Source organism: Chanodichthys erythropterus, chromosome 3, assembly GCF_024489055.1.
Source record: "Chanodichthys erythropterus isolate Z2021 chromosome 3, ASM2448905v1, whole genome shotgun sequence".
Taxonomy (NCBI): domain Eukaryota; kingdom Metazoa; phylum Chordata; class Actinopteri; order Cypriniformes; family Xenocyprididae; genus Chanodichthys; species Chanodichthys erythropterus.
Window position 1 is genome coordinate 26,922,270 of NC_090223.1, and position 20,511 is coordinate 26,942,780.

The window sequence follows — 20,511 nt, forward strand, 5'->3', positions numbered from 1 at the left end:
ATATAAGGTCATTACAAATCAAACTGTGTGATATGGATCTACTGAACTTGGGTATGACATGCATGTAGACTGTAAGATGACTATTGACTCGTAGGCTACAATGCAAGTTTATATAGAAGAATAAAAAGCAGAAGAAGGGAAAAGAGCTTGAGGTAAACAGTTTTAGTGTCATGTTTTAGTGTCATGTCACATTTTCATCGGCTGGTCAGTACGTAGGTCGTAGCAGCAAACACACTGTGTGTTGATCATGCTGAATATCTGACACTGTCAGAAAATGATGGTGCTATCTTTGGTCGCAAGACCGGGAAAACAGCTGTCTTTGTACCGCTCTCACTGTATGACATAGGACCACCGATTAAGAGCCACGATTACAGAAATAGCCACGATTGTTTCACGAGCCAAAAAATGTGCAGTGTATCCCGGGCTTTAGATGAGGGAGACATGCAAGATGTGCAGTAGTGGAGTCCCCAGGACAGGTTTGAGAGCCACTGAACTAGGCTACTATGTCATCACAGATGAGACATATTGTTCATATAAGTATGAACATACAACTGAATTTACATGGCCGATTTCAAAACACTGCTTCAGGAAGCATCGGAGCGTTATGAATCTTTTGTGTTGAATCAGCTGTTCGAAGCACCAAAGTCACATGATTTCAGCAATTTAGCCATGAGTTTGGCTGTTTGACATGTGATCCTGATTCGATACGCTGATTCATAACACTCCGAAGCTTAATGAAGCAGTGTTTTGAAATCGGCCATATCAAATAAGTCATTATTTTCTTGTTTTTTTTGGCGCACCAAAAATATTCTTGTTGCTTTTTAATATCAATATTGAACCACTGTACTCACCTGAACTGATTTAAATATGTTTTTAGTACCTTAATGGATTTTGAGAGAGGAAATGTCATTGCTCCCTATGAAGGCCTCACGGAGCCATCGGATTTCAACCAAAATATCTTAATTTGTGTTCTGAAGATTAATGAAGGTCTTAATGACATTATAAATGACATTATTTTCATTTTTGGGTGAACTAACCCTTTAAGACCTCTCATAAGTAAAAATAAGACTTTTTAAGACTTTTATGGCCTTAAATTTAAAAAATCTAATACTCTTTAAGACCTTTATGTCCTTAAATTTTAAAGATCTAATTTAATACTTTACGACTTTTTAAGGGTCTGTGGTTTATAAATGTGTATCAGACTGTAGAAAATAAATTATTTGAAGTGTAATTGGATTTTTTTTTTAGTTTGGCTCACGTCCCATTCAATTACTAGCCTAGAGAGGGTTTATGACCTATACTGGACCCAGCCACCAAGGAGCGATCGAAATGCTTTGGCTCCACTTTTCAGAACTTGTGCAAGTTTCAAAACGCTTTATTTCTCCCATCACTAGTGTCTTCTTCTGTTGGATTGAATCTGGGAGGGCTATCTTGGGCTACAGCGCCCCACTCGTCAAATCACATTATTGCAGGCCCTTAAAACTGGTCATATGACATCAAACAACAACAAAAAATTGTTGACAGTTTTTTATTGTCTGAGTTTTTGATAATGTCAGCTTGTCGTTTCAGTCCTATGTGAGCTTAAAGATGGTTTCAAACATTTCCTTCAGCCTAGAGGTCATTCTACTAAAGTCACTGTCCTACAGAGAAGAGAAAGAAAAATCAGAATTCAGTCAATGTAAATAGGACAATATGCAAATTTGTAAGACTCCTGTAACATAACATTTGCAAGCCCGAGTGAAACTCACCCTTTTGGATGTGTAGTGGTGAAAAACGTATTCAATATCGGAGACAAACTCTTGCACTGTTTGATAATCGTTATTCTCCAGGTTCAGCTTCACTCTGCCCAGCATCATGGGACCACAAATATTCTCACTGTGTCCTGGAACCTGAACACCAGCAGTGCAGACGTCACATACATGTATATTTAAACAGACAGATGAAGATGATAAAGATGATACTTACATTGGTGCAGGGGTCAGTCATGTTCTCATGTAGCAAGTGTAACAGCAAACACTGGCAGTGCTGAAAGAGAAAAAAGAAACAAACATACATGTAAGTGTTAGTTCACACAAAAAGTTGAAATTTTTCAACTATACGGTAAATAAATGTTATTTAGGAACCCATTGACTTCCATTGTAAGGACAAAACGTTTTGCACAAACCAGTGTGTACTGAGAGACTGGACTGCTCAAAACTTCCTGTTGGGTCTTTTGACTGGAATCTTTCATATTCTTCATCACACAGAATGTGCAGCTCCACTGGCTTCTGTACAGACAAAATACACAATATTACACAAAGTCAAATGTTTAGTTTGTCTAAACCAGCATGATTTCTCTCTCTCTCACCCAAGTGAGTCTCCGTCTGCAGCTGGTAGATGACAGTGTGAATGAAAAGCTCGTGGACACTCGTCACAACACACAAGATCTCCCTCAGACTCACACACGAAACACACATCATCATTCTGCTGGGACAAGAGTTCATAAAGAAATGACAAAGCACATTTTAGAAATAATTTTTCAAATTTTTGTGATGAATTTCGATGGTCATGCTGATGTTTGGACATGACTGTGTAACTGTGTAATGTCTTACTAGGTATTGATCCAGTTCTTGGCAGATCTCACAATCACAGTTAACTGTATGTGGTTCCAAAACGCCTTTCTGGAAAGTATGTGAGAACATCAGTATTGTTTGTACAAAAACGCTTGGCCACAGACAGCAATCCAGACAAACTGACCGTCTTAATTGGTGATTGTTTTTGCATCATTACAAGAATTCTTCATGTCAGAATTTGGAGGAAGTCCAATGTTAAGAACTTAGAAGTCTTTGTGCAAGGCTGTGGCCCTCTCTTTCTATTCATCAAATATCTTCTGACTCAAACTGGTTCTCTCTCATCAAGACACTTCAGCAAAGATCAACAGAAGCCTCCACAAATTGCATCAGTGGTTCAGAGCATACATGTTAAATAATTTCTCATTTCTTGGGCTTCACTTTTGGACTTTCTTTGTGTCTTGGGATTTTTCCATTGTGCACATCACCTATCTTGAAGAAGTAGTCCTTGGACACACTGACACTCTTACACACAACCAGAAGTTGATGACACACACACATATTTGTGCACAAACATTTCTTATTTGTTATTATATTTCTTGAAATGCCATACATGGTAAGGTTTGATTCTTAAGAACCACTGATTCGAAACAAAAGATTCGTAAAGCTTCAAAGCTTCATGAAGCAGTGTTTTGAAATCACTTATCACTAGATATTGTTGAATAAATTCTTTATTTTGTTTTTTTGGTGCACAAAAAGTATTCATAACATTAAGGTTGAACCACTGTAGTCACATGAGGTGTTTTAAATATGTCTTTATAGCTTTCTGGGCACTGAAAGTGTTAATTATCTTGCTGTCAATGCAGGTCTCACTGAGCCATTGGATTTGATAAAAAATACCTTAATTTGTGTTCTGAAGATGAACGAAGGTCTTACGGGTGTGGAACGACACGAGGGTGAGTAATTAATGACAGAATATTCTTTTTTTGGTGAACTACCCTTCAATAGATGCTCATTAGACATAATGCTAAAAAAGTGATAGTAAAACAGTTTTTAGTAGAGGAGTTTATTCAAAGAGGCCTAATCATCAATAGTGAAAGTTCCTCTCTCTATTAAATTATTAATTTCCAATGAAATTTCAATTAAGTCTGCGCTTCTTTTAATGGCTTTTATCATAAGTCCTAACAACCATGTTCCCATTGTTTAAATTCAACCCAAACCCAAATTCACCATTATTAACTGCAGAGATCCAATGATTATGGAAACTCAGATTTCAAGTCTTCATAATTTAGCAGTGAATTATTGATCTTTCAGTATCCTCTAATAATTCTATGCTTCTTATGCATAATGCAACTTTAAGACTTATAACTGTATGGTCAGTTAAAGCAGCAGGCAATATATCTAAAATAAAAGGTTCTAAGTGTGAAGAAATCAACCAAAAGGTCAATATGTGACTGTAATTAGACATTTTTGTTGCTCCAAGTAAACTGCTTATTTGAGTTTTTTTTTATTTTTTTTATTTCACAAATATCAATCAAGACAAGACTGTAACTTAAATGTAAAAGATTGGATTGACTGTTTGCTTTAGGATGGCATCTATCCATGGATCCATTCATGACCAAATAAAGTCATGCTAAATGATTCATTTAGCATTAGGGTTATTTCTCATAGTTGACGCTTTTCAATTTCACCTAATTTCAATGTGATTGCATCTTTCAAAAAGTACTCTTAAACATTAACAATAATGCATTTTCAATCATTTACATCAATCAGTAGTATTATCCGATGACCTTTAGAGTTGCCCTTGCTCCACACACATTTTCTTTGGAAATTATGTGACAAAACTATAACTCCAGCTGACTGATTTGAGCTAACCACATCTCACCTCCATTTATTTTTCTCACCTCAACCTCAATTGTTTTTCCTAAAATTAAAATCCTCAGGGCAAAAACGAAAATTAAGTCACTTTTGCATTCTTTGCAGAAAAGAAAGAATGTTCCTCAAACCTCTGGCATTAATAGAACATAATTTAAAAAGAAAAGTAGACCTACCATAAAAAGAGAGAAAAAAGCTCTGCTTTTCTCCTTCTAAATTTGAAAATAGTTTGTTTGCCCATGTAATCTTTAAGCTATTAAGGTTTGCATATTTGGCTTGTCCACAGTGGAAGTCTCTTAACCAGCAGCACAGTGCTAAGTGGATGATAGACACTTGCTCAACCCGACACTGGCTTGCCTAATCTGTGAGCTACCATCCACCGCCTCACTCATTGTTTCTGGTACAATCCTTTGCAGATCTCTGTCACTTTGACCTTGACATTTTCATTATCCATTTCTGGATAGACCCAATATAGTCTGGCTCTTCTAGCCAAAACAACCTTGAATTTGGTTACATGTTGTTTTAGTCAGGGCTGTGTTTGGGTCAAAACAACAAAAACAATAACCATTTACTAACTTACTAACTTTATTGTATTAACAAATTTAGTTTGGGACTGCTATTTAATAGTCTTACCTTATTCTGTTTATTCATCTGTGTTAGTGATATTATTACATTTTATGTGTGTGTTTAGTAAAGTGGGACGGTATACCTGGGTGTCTGTCAATCATTTTTGAGATTTGAGTCTGTTAATGACATGAGAAAATGTGGGCGCTGTGGCCAAACTAGTTGAGAACCACTGGCCTACATACTCTCAAGCTTCAAAAAGATTAAAAAGTAGTCACTATGCTTTGTTTTCTGTATCACGTATTAAGTCTTCTGAAGCCACAAAATAGCTTTGCATGAGGAACGGGTGATGAAAGCTACTGTTTATTTCTCTGAATTTCTCCATTTAAATCAGAATTTTTAAATGTTCTTTTTTCCTATTTAACATTTTCTTTTACCGTTATAAGTTTCCCAAGAGGCATTCCATGGGACACAATATCTTTCCTCCATGTTCCATCTTGTTTGTTCAATTTGATGAAATCCTCAGGGCTCAGCCAGAAGTTCTCTGTTCTTATGCATCTCCCACAGTGCCCTGGGATAAATACAAAACTGAGTGAAGAGTCTTGTACCACTACAGTCAAGCACTGTATTTATATGCATTGTCAATATGTACACTGTAAAAATGATTTTATGGCTAAGTAAATAAAACAGGAAAAATCATGCATCTTTTGCTAAAAATAATCTTGTAAAAATGAAAACTCTAGAATAATAAGTAAAATCTAAATACATACTCAATTTTTACTAGCAAATATTATACACCCAACAGACAAGTAAATTTTACTTGTGATTCTCTGACATATTTAAACGTATTAATAAAGTACTTTTACAAAATCATGTAAAATGTACGTCTTGAATCAAGGAATCTGCGCATGTGCGGAAAGAAGCTGCTCCAACGGCTGCTCCAAACTCCATTCCATCTGCTTTCGACAGGTAAGCAACAGTAAAAACTGCATTATATTACGATTTTTTTTATTTAATTTATTCAGTAAATGTAATTTCATTCGAAGATTGTGTTGTATTCACTTAATTTTGCACATTTAAAGTTGAGACTTCTTAATGACGAGTTAGCTTGGTAAAGCGTTAGCCTTATAGTTTTAAACTTTAAGTTTTATATATAACGTTATACGGCTAAAACCTTGTATAGGTTACTTAAGTCGTGATCTTTTTTGTTTAATTTTTGTTATTTTGCGGCCACAAATTAACGATAACGTCACGTGAACAGGTTATGTTTCCTCATTTTAAATAACGTCAAGTCGTGCACGATATAATTCATTCTCTATTAAATAGTTTCCCAAGATTTACTTAATCAAGGAAACGAATTATTCATTTTTGGTCACGATATATTTATCTGCATGTTGTGTGCGTGCCACATGCTAGCATTAATGTGAGGAAATGGAGATGAGAAATTACAGTCATGCAGGATGTTTTAATGTGTTTGATTTGATTTGTGAGCCTACGTTATAGTCCCTTTAAGATGTTATTCTATAGTCTTTGGTTATAATGTTTCGTTGTTGAGGTTCTTTTAATCACTTCATTTAACAAAAGTTTTGTGTGATCTCATTCTGGGCGAAAGGCTGAACAGTGAAAACTAATACTCAGATGCTCCCGGGGTTGTTTTTATGTTAGTCTCCATTTCAACAAAATTCCCCATTTGTTTCATTTTAAAATGAATGAAATGAATAATGTTGATGCAAATACTATTAATTTAAAAATATTTGCTGTTTTTTTATTTTTATTTTTTTGTCTGTTTTCTGAATTTCAGAATCCTTTATGCCTTCTTTGCTGTAAACCGGTTCAGAGGGACTGAACACAATGAATTATTGCCCTTAAATGGTTATTTCTGTCATTAATTATTCACCCTCATGTCGTTCCACACCCGTAAGACCTTCGTTCATTTTCAGAACACAAATTAAAATATTTTTGATGAAATCTGAGAGGTATATGACTAGTCCATAGACAGCAATATAATCAACACTTTCAAGGTCTGGAAAGGTACTCAATACATCGTTAAAACAGTCATGTGACTACAGTGGTTCAACCTTAATGTTATGTAGAGACGAGAACACATTTTGTGTGCAAAAAACAACAAAAATAACGACTTTATTCAACAATATCTTCAGTTCTTTGTCATTATGCTCTTTACGTCCAGCAGTTCCAGGTTCTACGTTCGAATGCCGGCTCAGTATTGGCCAAAGCTGATCATTTGATCTGCACGACGTATGCGTGTAATGCTGATGCAGGAGCTAGCCAATAATGAGTCGGCGTTCGGATGATGAACCTGGAAGCACTGGACGTAAACAACGTATGAGAATGACACAGAAGAGAAGAGTTTGTTGAATAAAGTCCTTATTTTTGTTTTTGCACACAAAAAGTGTTCTCGTCGCTTCATAACATCAAGGTTGAACCACTGTAGTCACATGACTGTTTTAACGATGTCTTTAGTACCTTTCTGGACCTTGAAAGTGTTGGTTATATTGCTGTCTATGAACGAGTCATATACCTCTCAGATTTCATCAAAAATATCTTGATTTGTGTTGAAGATGAACGAAGGTCTTACAGGTGTGGAACGACATGAGGGTGAGTAATTAATTCCAGCAGTGTAGACACTGCTAAGTGTATTACTGCCCTCCACAGGTCAAAGTTTGAAGTAATTGTTATATACTTGCACTAGCATATTGTATATGACAATTTAGTTCAAACTTTGACCTGTGGAGGGCAGTAATGCACTTAGCAGTGTCACACTGCTGGAATTCAAATAGAGAAGAAGAGAGCTAGTTCAAGATGAGCATTTAAGGTTAAAATGTATAAAATGTATTTATTTTTTTTTAGAAAATGAGTGATGGTTTCTCAGGATAAAACCCTTATTTCTCATCTGGGATCTTGTAGAACGCTTTGAAGCTGCACTGAAACTGTCATTTTGACCTTCAACCGTTTGGAGTCCATTGAAGTCCATATGGAGAAAAATCCTGGAATGTTTTCATCAAAAACCTTAATTTCTTTTTGACTGAAGAGAGAAGGACATGGACATCTTGGATGACATGGGGGTGAGTAAATTACCAGGAAATTTTAATTTGAAAGTGAACTAATCCTTTAATTATATTAATTACACCAGATTTTTAAGTAAAAATTACTCAATATAATTTAACAGGCCAAGTTAAATGTACTTGTTCCCTTTGTTAATTTTACTCAGCTTAGTTAAGTAGATTTACTTAATTTCCATGTGTGTGAAATTTACTTAAAAAATATTCATGCAAAAACTTGCAAAATAAAAATTGAGTAAATTCTACTTGTTTCTTACAGTGTAGGAGGAAAAAAACAATAACTTATCTTAAGAATCACTTCAGATTTTAGTTAGTTCATATTCATAATAATTATTATGAAAGCATTCCCACTCACACACCTTTGGCAAAGCGACATTTGTGTAGGATGCCGGAGTCAGAACCACAAGTAACAGGTAGGGTTGGACCTTCAAACACGCTCATGTCAATAGCATCATCTTCATCATTATCATCATCAATACCTTGACTGTCATTGATCTTTTCATCTGATTCTACAACAAATACACAAACATTCAGGAAACAGAATATTTTATTATCTCTATTCTGAATAAAAGTTGTAAGATCTAAAGGAATATTTATTTTCTATTTAAAAACAAACAAACAAACTTTTTTTTTTCTTTTTTCATAATTTACTCACCTTGTTGTTCCAAACAAACAGGGCTTTTTTTTTTCTGCAGAACATAAAAGGAGAAATTTTGATGAACATCATGGTCACTCTTAAAGGCACAATATGTAATTTTTTGCCACTAGAGGTCCCCTATTCAAAACAAAGGCGTAGTTTGATGGCGCCGAGATTGGGAGTTGTCGTCTTCACCTCACAGCTGGTGGAAAAGAATCCGACGGCAATCATATATAGCGAATTATCGCAAATTTTATGGCACGTGATTTGGCAAAGGCTGCGATTATTTTATACACAGCTTGTCAGAGCTGTACGGCTCTGTGATCAGTACACTGTTAGACATTTCTGTAATTTCTACAGTTATTTACCATATATCACCCAGTATTATACTGCTAATTCTCTTTACAGTAAATAACTGTGATTCCCTTTGCATCATGGGAATTTTCTGTGACGTTACACACTACATACAGCGATTTACTGTATTTTTAAATGTGCAGTATACTACTGTATTTGCTGTAACGGATCCTTTGGCTCCATTTTTTTTATTTTCCTCTTTCTGTACATTTGGTTTGACATTATTTGGCTTACACCGCGTGTCTACAACGATAATAGCCCGTGACTGTCTTTATTGGACACACTGAAGCTATCGGACCTTTACAAAATGCAAACCTGTTTGTCCCTTGTGTCAGAAATAGCGCGAGCGCTTGGACTCGGACTCTGAATACCGTACATATAACGGGGCATCAGTAACGTTATACTGTCTGGGATTTGTCGTGTCGCGCCGGAGCATTCAGCGCAAACAGTGATTGTAATGGGTTCTGTCTTTTGTTGAATCGCGTCGTTCGCGCCCGGGGATAGAGACGGAACCAGCGCGGCAGCGCCACAGTCTGCGGTCAGTGTACTGATGCACCCCATGAAGACTTACCCCCGAGAGAGAGAGAGACCAGCAAACAAGTTAAAAAAAAAAAAAACAAAAAACCTCTTTACCACGGTAAACTGCGTTAACATTTCATTTGACAAAAGATTTTGCTAGATTATGGAATTTAATATTTACTACAATTTATGTATGCGTGTTTTTGTCACGGTACACACAGAAACAAAAGACGGATCCAATTGCAGCATTTATTTGGGCAATCCACAATCATAAATCCAAAACAGGCAGGGGTCAAAATCCAGAAAACAGTCCACAAAACAAAAGACCAGAGAAACAAAAGTGCACGTCACAATACAACAAACCACAACCAAGGACAGAAACAACTGAGTATAAATAGACAGACACTATGAAACACAAAACAGCTGAGTGCAATGAGTGGGATAATGAGTCCAGAAGTGAGTATTGGGTAATGTAGTCCAAGGGGTGAAAACAAGAGTCCAGGATGGAGTGCCCTCTAGTGGCTGACTAGGGCACTCTCACTAGTGATCATGACAGTTTTAAAGGTCTCAACTGCAACAAAGCGCCGGTGACTGCTAGCAAGATTTCTGAGGTAAGCTGTACTTGAAATTATATTGTTACTTAAATGACTTAACAAAAGCAATGTTTTCTGCCTATTTTATTGTAATACTGGTTTAAAAGCGCGCCACAGCGACATTTTGCGGGCCATAAAGTTCATTGTCATTGTCCGTAGTATAGCTGAAGCACAGCTAATGTCACTAGCATTGTTGAATTAGCAATATGTGAAGCAAACAGTGGATTCACTGGTGCAGACTATGTAGCATTATAAATTTGCTAACTTTTTTATCAAACAAGTGACTTACATAATTTCAAACGTTTTATTTATTATATAGCAAATTAACCAATCAGAAGATGAACCATTTTCTATGTTCAGTCTCACCAGATTACATTTATCCAGGTAAGCACTGCATTAAAACTCTCACTAAATCATTCATACCAAATTTAGCATTATAAACAACTTTAGTTCCCATTCAGTCGGTCACGTTCGACGTACGTCGGACAGACCGACGAATAGGAATCTCGCTAGAGAGGCCAATCTACTTCGAGTGTAACTAAACGAGCCAATGCACATTGGCATGCAATCATATGCATCAGCTGCTTACCTCGCAGCGCGGGTATATAATGAGCAGCAGGTGCGTTGCATCTTCAGCTTTTCGCTTCGGAGCCAAACCTTCCATGAAGACAGCTACTGAAAGCGAGTGTGGTGAACGAGTCTCTCTTCAAGACGTCTCTTTGTTGCGAGGTGCAGGCGGACAGCGCAGCAGCGGGGCCGATTCTCCTTTTGTTTTTGTTTTTGCCTTTTGTTTGATTGAGCAAAGCTGTAATCATCGTGAAGGCCATTCTCACGGCTGGTGAAACGGTGCGCCTAGAGCGCTAAAAAGCTGTTGTTACAGCTGGTAAGAGGAGCGCCTTGAAGGAGAGTGCACACGACAGGCTGCACATTCCCTGTCTGTGCTGCAGCGGCTATTCCCCTGCGTGCTTCAGCACCTAAAAGAGTCAGTCCTTGAAAGAGCTAACACGAGTAGTTCGCGTCTTTTTAAAGATGTCGTTCTACTTGTGTGTTTCTGGATGCGGTCGTTACCTGGCGCCTCGGGATGGTCACCAGCGCTGTATCGCGTGCTTGGGCTTAAGGCACGCTGAGGCAGCGTTTGTGGATGAGTCATGTACCCATTGTGGGATGATGACCATCGCGGAGTTGCGGTCGAGACTCCACTTTCTGCAAAGGGGTGGAGTCCCGGTCCCGACGCCTCGCTCCAATCCTCCTCAGAGGGTTGCTGCGAGCGGCGGGGCTGGTGACTTGAGGATAACGGTGAGGGCGCTTCCTTCGGGGAACCAACCCCCTAGGAACCCTCCCCCCTCGTGCACTCCGCAGCCAGTAGAGCTGCCCGCGGAAGTGTACCCCAGAGGTGTGTACCATCCGTTTCCTTCGGAGCTCCCCCAGACGACCGGATGTCGATCGCTGCATCGGAGGGTGAGCCTGATACTTCTGGGGAGGATGAGTCGGCGCAGTTGCCTCCTTCGGGGGTGACAACTGTGCCCGAAACGGACCCGGAAATGATGGCTATGCTTCCTCCACTGTGTCCCGAACCCTCGAGGTTGGATGACTGGTATCTCGGGGTGGCCAGGGCTGGTTTTCAGCCCCCCACCCCAGTGCCCTTCTTCCCGGAGGTGCATGAGGAGCTCACAGGCACGTGGACGGCACCTTTTACTGCCCGAAACCGTGTCGGTGGGTCCTCCTCCCTCACCACCCTTGATGGCGGGGCAGCGAAGGGTTACACGCGCATACCCCCTGTGGAACGGGCCGTTGCTATGCAACTGTGCCCTAACTCCACCTGGCGGGGGGAGCCGTCTCTCCCTTCCCGGGCCTGTAAGTACTCGTCGGATCTTACCGGCAAGGCTTATCAGGCCTGTGGGGAAGCTGCCTCTGCCTTACACGCTATGGCGTTGTTGCAGGTCCATCAGGCCAAGGCACTGAGGGACCTGCACGAGGGTGGTCATGATCCACAAGTTCTCCAGGAACTTCGTGCCGCGACGGACCTCGCGCTTCGAGCGACGAAGGTTACGGCGCGGTCAGTGGGTCGTGCGATGTCCACTATGGTGGTCCAGGAACGCCATCTCTGGCTGTGTCTTGCGGACATGAGGGATACCGACAAGGTCAGGTTTCTTAATTCCCCCGTGTCCCAGACCGGCCTTTTCGGCGACGCGGTCGAGAACTTTGCCCAACAGTTCTCGGCTGTACAAAGGCAGTCTGAGGCCATCAGTCACATCCTGCCGAGGCGGTCAGCTGCTGCACCTCCACCGCCGGCGGCACCTCAGACTACCCGTCGCCGAGGGCGCCCCCCTGCAGCCGCCCCCGCTCCCGCGCCCCAGCAGCAGCAGCCTCCATCCAAGCGGCGCCGTGGAGCCGGTCGCGGGCGGGGTGCCCAGCCCGTCCAGCCACCCCCCAAGAAGAAGGGTGGCAAGGCCAAGTCCAAGCGGCCCTAGGACGGGCGACCCGGAGATGGAGGGGACTGCTCTTCAGGAGGTGGTGACTGCACCGCTTCTCGCTGGCTCCTCCGGACCATCAGGCTCGGCTATGCGATTCAGTTCGCCCGGCGTCCCCCCAAGTTCAGGGGCGTCCTCTTCACTTCAGTGAAAGATGTCGATGCCCCTGTTCTGCGTGCGGAGATCGCAGTCCTACTGGCGAAGGACGCGATAGAGCCGGTCCCTCCAGCCGATTTGAGGTCAGGGTTCTACAGCCCCTACTTCATTGTACCCAAGAAAAGCGGCGGGTTACGACCGATCTTGGACCTGCGAGTTTTGAATCGGAGCCTTCACAAGCTACCGTTCAAAATGCTTACGCAGAAACGCATTTTCGAGTGCATCCGTCCCCAAGATTGGTTTGCAGCGATCGACCTGAAGGACGCGTACTTTCATGTTTCGATTCTTCCGCGACACAGGCCATTCCTGAGATTCGCGTTCGAAGGTCGAGCATATCAGTACAGAGTCTTACCCTTCGGGCTGGCCCTGTCTCCCCGCGTCTTCACGAAAGTCGTGGAGGGAGCCCTTGTTCCAATGAGAGAACAGGGTGTTCGCATTCTCAACTACCTGGACGACTGGCTCATTCTAGCACAGTCTCGGGATCAGTTGTGCGAACACAGGGACTTAGTGCTCAGGCACCTCAGCCAGTTGGGGCTTCAGGTCAACTGGGAGAAGAGCAAACTCGCCCCAGTGCAGAGGATCTCTTTTCTCGGTATGGAGTTGGATTCGGTCGAACGGGTAGCACGCCTCACAGAGGAACGTGCTCGGTCGGTGTTGAACTGCCTGAATACGTTCAATGGCAGGACAGCGGTCCCACTGAAGTTTTGAACTGAAGGCTCCTGGGGCATATGGCGGCTGCAGCGGCTGTAACACCGCTCGGTCTGCTTCATATGAAACCGCTTCAGCACTGGCTTCACGGCCAAGTCCCGAGATGGGCGTGGCAACGCGGCACGTTCCGGGTGCCAATCACTCAGGAGTGCCGCCGTACCTTCAGCCTGTGGTCGGACCCCTTGTTTCTTCGGGCAGGAGTGCCCCTAGAACAGGTGTCCCGGCATGCTGTGGTGTTCACAGATGCTTCTGCCACCGGCTGGGGTGCCACGTACAACGGGCATGCAGTGTCAGGGGTTTGGACGGGACCCCATCTGCATTGGCACATCAATTGCCTCGAGTTGCTGGCAGTACGCTTTGCGCTGAGCCGCCTCAAAGGCCTGCTTCGCGACAAGCATGTACTGGTCCGTACGGACAACACTGCGACCGTTGCGTACATCAACCGCCAAGGTGGTCTACGCTCCCGTCGCATGTCGCAACTCGCCCACCATCTCCTCCTGTGGAGTCGGAAGCATCTGAGGTTGCTTCGCGCCATTCATGTCCCCGGTGTGCTCAACCGTGTGGCCGACGAGCTATCACGAGCTGCGCTGCCCGGAGAGTGGCGACTCCACCCCCAGGTGGTTCAGCTGATCTGGAGAGAGTTCGGAGAGGCTCAGGTAGACCTGTTTGCCTCACCAGAAACCTCCCACTGCCAGTTGTTTTACTCTCTGACCGAGGGAACACTCGGGACAGATGCACTGGCTCACAGCTGGCCCCGGGGCCTGCGCAAATATGCGTTTCCCCCAGTGAGCCTACTTGCACAGACCCTGTGCAAAGTCAGGGAGGACGAGGAGCAGGTCTTGTTAGTTGCGCCTTACTGGCCCAAACGGACCTGGTTCCCAGAACTCTCACACCTCGCGACAGCCCCTCCCTGGCCCATCCCTCTGAGGAAGGACCTCCTCTCTCAGAGACGGGGCACTCTTTGGCACCCGCGTCCAGACCTCTGGAAACTCCATGTCTGGTCCCTGGACGGGACGCGGAGGTTCTAGGTGACTTACCCCCTGAGGTACTTAACACCATCACTTCGGCACGTGCACTGTCTACGAGACGCGCTTACGCCTCGAAGTGGAACCTGTTCGTCGAGTGGTGTTCTTCTCGCCGAGAAGACCCCCGAAGATGCTCGATCGGAGTCGTGCTTTCCTTCTTGCAGCAAGGGTTGGAGCGTAGGCTGTCCCCCTCCACCCTCAAAGTCCATACTGCTGCCATATCCGCTTACCACGACCACATAGATGGCAAATCTGTTGGTCAGCACGACCTGGTCACCAGGTTCCTTAGGGGGGCGAGACGGTTAAATCCTCCTCGTCCCCCTCCATACCCTCTTGGGACCTTACTCTGGTGCTCAGAGCACTCCAGATTGCTCCCTTTGAGCCTTTGCTGTCAGCAGACTTAAAGATTCTCTCTATGAAGACTTTGCTGCTGGTGGCATTGGCCTCCATCAAGAGGGTAGGGGACCTGCAGTCATTTTCGGTCGACGAATCGTGCCTAGAGTTCGGGCCGGATGACAGCCACGTGGTACTGAGACCCCGGCCTGGCTACGTGCCCAAGGTTCCTACCACTCCCTTCAGGGACCAGGTAGTGAGCCTGCAAGCGCTGCCCTCGGAGGAGGCAGACCCAGCCCTGGCTTTGCTCTGTCCAGTTCGCGCCTTGCGACTGTACTTAGACAGAACTCGAAGCTTCAGGACCTCAGACCAGCTCTTTGTCTGTTACGGAGGCCAGCAGAAGGGAAAGGCTGTCTCCAAGCAGAGGATGGCCCACTGGATAGTGGATGCCATCGCCCTGGCTTACCAAGCTCAGGGCGTGCCCTGCCCGCTCAGGTTGCATGCCCACTCCACGAGAGGTGTGGCATCCTCCTGGGCGCTGGCTCGTGGCGCCTCGCTAACAGACATTTGTAGAGCTGCGGGCTGGGCGACACCTAACACGTTCGCTAGATACTATAGCCTTCGTGTCGAGCCGGTCTCCTCCCGTGTTCTCGCCTCAGGTCAGAGGCACGGAGAGGCCCCGGCTTAGTGTCGGCTTGCTGCGTTACATGCGCATTCTATTCTCCAGAGAGTCCCTACGGGCAGACCCTGTTGAGTCCTCCGGTTACCCTTCGGCAGCCGACGTGGCGGAGCGTCTGGCGCCAGGCCTATACTCCGTTGTATCCTTGAGAACCGGATTTAGGCTGGGTTCCATATGTGTGACCCTACGGGGATCCCATATGGCTTTTTCCACGGCTGCTGGGTTTTGGGAACAACAGTGATCGACCCTCTCTGCGTGAGCCTGGTCCCACCGTCCTTAGGCAAGGGGGTTCAGGTGGCTCACGACAGAGCGCTGAAAGAGGGCAGCTCCTGTGGCGCTTTGGTAGGGATTCCTATTCGTCGGTCTGTCCGACGTACGTCGAACGTGACCGACTGAATGGGAACGTCTCGGTTACATAGGTAACCCTCGTTCCCTGAAGGAGGGAACGGAGACGTACGTCCCGTCGCCACAGGCGTTGTCCTGCTGATGCTGCCGCCTGCTCGGTTCGGCTCCTCAGCGAAAACCTGAAGATGCAACGCACCTGCTGCTCATTATATACCCGCGCTGCGAGGTAAGCAGCTGATGCATATGATTGCATGCCAATGTGCATTGGCTCGTTTAGTTACACTCGAAGTAGATTGGCCTCTCTAGCGAGATTCCTATTCGTCAGTCTGTCCGACGTACGTCTCCGTTCCCTCCTTCAGGGAACGAGGGTTACCTATGTAACCGAGACGTTTATACTTTTGAATTATTTTGATCTTTTATTAGGCCGAAGACTCAACCATTGCAGTCCCAACTGACCAGGAAGGTCCTAATATCAGCGCACAGGTGGGTTAACTACTGTAGGGAGGAGAAAAATCATCACATAATGATTTCTTGCATGCGTCTTACTGTGTATTTATCTCACACAGCTCCCCCTTCCCTCCAGACAGGCTGAAATTGGCTAAATCATCGATTACAATCTTTCTCTCTACGGATCTCAGCATTTTTGGACAGAATTTAGGATATGTAAGTATTAATTTAATCTGGCATAATTTAATTTACAATTCAGCTAAAATTTTTGAATATGCTATTGACAAAAATATGTTACTTAAATATATATATAAATATTCTTAAAGGGTTAGTTCACCCAAAAATGAAAATATTTCATTAATTACTCATCCTCATGTCGTTCCACATCCGTAAGACCTTCATTCATCTTCAGAACACAAAATTCGATGGCTCAATGAGGCCTCCATAGCCAGCAATGACATTTCCTCTCTCAAGATCCATTAATTTACTAAAAACATATTTAAATCAGTTCATGTGAGTACAGTAGCTCAATATTAATATTATAAAACAACAAGAATATTTTTGGTGCGACTTATATAGTGATGGCCGATTTCAACCGGCTGAAATCATGTGACTTTGGCGCTTCGAACCACTGATTCGACACAAAAGATTCATAACGCTCCAAAGCTTCATGAAGCAGTGTTTTGAAATCGGCCATCACTATATAAGTCGTTATTTTGTTTTTTTGGTGCACCAAAAATATTCTCATGGCTTTATAATATTAATATTGAACCACTGTACTCACATGAACTGATTTAAATATGTTTTTAGTACATTAATGGATCTTGAGAGAGGAAATGTCATTGCTCCCTATGCTATTCAACAAAAATATCTTAATTTGTGTTCTGAAGATGAACGAAGGTCTTACACATGTGGAACGGCATGAGGGTAAGTAATAAATGACATGAGGGTAAGTAATAAATGACAGAATTTTCATTTTTGGGTGAACTAACCCTTTAAGTTATAGTAAAAAAAAAAAAGATTTCAAAACGGAGGTTAAAAATAATTTGACACTAATATGGAATTCTCTCCTTTCTCTCTCTCACTCATGTTTTTATATAGTGTTAGAGCCCGAATCTCCTTTGAGGAACTGAGTACATTTGTTTTCGTGGACAGACCAGGAAACATTCTGATGTTGTCAAGTTCTGAACTGGAACCAATCTTTGGAGAAGTTTGTTTATTTCCAAAGGTGGACAAAAACGGTGTGTTGTCTTTTTTTTTTAATTTAGTGGAGAACATTGATAATAAGAAGATAACAGTCTTCTTTCAAAAACATTAAGACACTTAAATACTTTTGGCCACCAGTGTACATTAATCAAATTTTGGAAATAGTGAAATGATTTTGAAAGTGTAGTTATGTGTCATGTTACCTAATGAGATTGAGAAAAGAACTGTTTTGTCCTGTGTTGGGCATTTCATTTTTGACTGCTTAAAAATGTATTTATATTTTGCAGTTTCATGAATGTAATTTTTGATATTTAATTATAATATTTTTTTGACAATAAGCTAAACAACCATTGACTTTACATCATTTTATGTTTTTTAACATAATGCATGTAGTGAAGGACAACACATAATGTGTTAATTTAACACATTTACACATCTTTGTGCTAACCTTTTTGACACATTTATTTTGTTACAAACAATAACAGCTTAATGAGTTAAAATTAACACAAAAAATGTTGTCCCTAAACTCTCCCATTAATGTGTAAAAAATTTCATTTTTAACACATCCTTTCCAGCATTGGCAGACTGTTTATTTTGTGACATATGCAATGTTCTAAATAAAAAATAAAATGATATTTTGGAATAATTTTGTGTGAATTGTATCTCAGTAGTACTTTATTAAATTAATTCTATAATTCTATATAAAAATTATGAAATCTATATTTAGGACAAATAATTACAGTAGTGTACTGATTACCTGGGTTTTTTACAGTAATTGCACCGCATTACATAATTACAGTATCATGTAGTTACTGTAAAACTGAAATACGGTTATAGTACTGTAAATCTTAATTACAGTAACTTACTGGCAACAGTGTTGTCAGTAAGTAACTGTAAAAACCCCTTGAAATGTCTAACAGTGTAGTAAATGCTGCTCCATCTGAAAGCTGTAGGACTTTCAGAAACTGCAAATATGCCCTGCTGCCGAAGTAGAACACGCGTCGTTCCAGGAAATCCCATACTATCACTGTAGCTGAATAAACAGAAGATTGAAATGCTTTGTTTGATTAAACATGACTAATAAACACACGACTGCATTATTCTGTGTAAGAAGCCACATCATCTCACAGAAGGATGCTCAACTGTCGTTATGAAGTTTGGAGTAAAAACATGTTATTAAATGTCTTTTGTTGGACAAGATGTTGATGATGCTTCTCATGTCTGGAAAGATGTTTAACGCGTGTTGCTTTTTCAAATGCACATTATAAGCGATCCAAACTCTCTGTGCTTTCAGATGGATTAGCATTTGGATCCATACTTCATTGACAAGCTGCGCATAAAAAAACAATCGCAGCCTTTGCGATTTCATAATCGCACCAAGAATCGCTTTTGTCGACTGAGAATTGAAGAATCTAAACATCGTTCAGCCCTAGTACACAAGACAACAAAATATTTAACACTGTTTTAGTGGTTTTTGGATATTTGAATTAAAAAAAAATCTTACATATTGTGCCTTTAACTTATTTCACATTTGAAAGCTTCAGTCTAGAAAGGTTAATTCCTCCATCAAATCTGAAAAGCATCCAAACCTGTGCATCCTGAACCTTGCTTTTCTGAAAGCTTTTAGATAAAAGAAAACCATCCTATGAATAGAAAAGAGCACAAAGTTAGACTATGTCATAAACTTATTTAAATGTCATCATTAGTGTTATGTTATCTTCACGGTGTCATTTTTTATATCAAGGAACTGGTATTTAACTTTAATTTCTCAAATGAGTTCCAACTCCCCAATCACAAAGGCCATGTTTTATTTATTTATTTATTTATTTTTTTAAATGCTAATTATAATTGCACACAAGAGCATACTAACAGTTTCAACTAATTATTGAAATGTTTTTTTGCACCTCTATGAGTTTCTGGAGTGGAATGCCTTTGCAAAGGATGCTGGTTCTCCACTTTTTGTTCCTGTCCTTCATCCCAAACCTCTCAAACTCAGTGGGCTTGAACCACTGGCCTTCACTGAAGATGCACTTCTGTTCTAAGGTCAGAAAAACTGTTTATTCAGCCACTATTGAAACGACTAGATTTAGAGCTTCTGGATGTTATTTGAGACATTCAAGAGCTTAGCTCCTCATAAACTACTGAATTCTTTAACAAATAGAAACGTTTCTGCACCTACTGTTATTATATTTCTTCAAATGCAAGATGCCCTCTTTATGACCACATGTAACAGGAAGTTGAGATTTATTTTGAGAGTTTTTGTGTCCTGCAGAAGACTCTGAAACAAGTACAATTAAATCAGTTCAGTGAAAAAAAACCTATTACAAGTTTTAAATGTGCACCTCATCATATTTTAAAGAACATACGTGTTCATTACTTCACATTCATCACTGTTCTGTCATTTTGTTAGTAAAAATACTTTTGACTCACTGGGGCAGTTTTGTCTCGTGGCTTGTTTCTTCTTCTTGGGTTTGCAGAGGGAGGACAACTCCGTCTCTTGTCTCTTCTTACAGCTTTGTTTCTTCATCCTCCTCTTTTTATCCCTTGCTGTCCTTTATGCTGTTTTCACTCAGCCAGTCAGATACTGGAACGCTCTGAAATAATCATTTTATGGAGGTGGTTGTCGTATTATCTGCATTATTTGAACAGCAGGAAGTGGACGGGTTCCACCATGTTGAGTTGTTTGTGGTGCAAAACTTCCCCTCCCACTTTCAGAGAAACGAAACTGAATGCTGCCAGTGGTTATGTATCAAAAAATAAAAAAACAATGTATAAGAAAGGACATGCTTTTTTTGCTTGTCCACATGCAAATAGTTTTTACAACATTTTAATGGAACTGGATTTTCAGAGCAATATTGTACTTGAAAGGAGATTTCAGTAACATGTTGACATTATTAAACCTTTTACTGTTATCCTCTTTCACACAGAGACAAACATAAACAAACAACATCAATATTCCTTTACAATTTT

The 20,511-nt window shown here is 41.7% G+C and overlaps 1 protein-coding gene across 2 annotated transcripts; it reads right to left on the minus strand.

The window, feature by feature from the left end:
* Nucleotides 1–1,514: 1,514 nt before the first annotated feature.
* On the minus strand, nucleotides 1,515–20,260 carry sp100.4 (SP110 nuclear antigen, tandem duplicate 4). Of its 2 annotated transcripts, none has more exons than XM_067381598.1 (13): nucleotides 19,972–20,260; nucleotides 19,721–19,819; nucleotides 19,446–19,579; nucleotides 19,131–19,184; nucleotides 8,724–8,757; nucleotides 8,428–8,577; nucleotides 5,426–5,559; nucleotides 2,592–2,660; nucleotides 2,348–2,466; nucleotides 2,165–2,267; nucleotides 1,966–2,025; nucleotides 1,749–1,889; nucleotides 1,515–1,640 (listed from the first exon to the last, which is right to left on the minus strand). In XM_067381598.1, the coding sequence occupies exons 1-13, from the start codon at nucleotides 20,066–20,068 to the stop codon at nucleotides 1,572–1,574; spliced, it is 1,263 nt and encodes a 420-aa protein (XP_067237699.1). In that variant the 5' UTR covers nucleotides 20,069–20,260; the 3' UTR covers nucleotides 1,515–1,571. The 2 variants fall into 2 exon arrangements, with proteins under 2 accessions (XP_067237699.1, XP_067237700.1); XM_067381599.1 differs by having other exon boundaries at nucleotides 2,348–2,463; nucleotides 19,972–20,259.
* Nucleotides 20,261–20,511: the final 251 nt, after the last annotated feature.

Excerpts from the sequence above, each read along its gene's own strand:
- sp100.4 (XM_067381598.1), bottom strand. The coding sequence starts at position 20,068 with ATGAAGAAACAAAGCTGTAAGAAGAGACAAGAGACGGAGTTGTCCTCC. Across the intron at positions 19,820-19,971 it reads CACGAGACAAAACTGCCCCA|AGTCTTCTGCAGGACACAAA; the intron begins GTGAGTCAAAAG and ends TACTTGTTTCAG. Across the intron at positions 2,467-2,591 it reads AAGAACTGGATCAATACCTA|CAGAATGATGATGTGTGTTT; the intron begins GTAAGACATTAC and ends CTCTTGTCCCAG.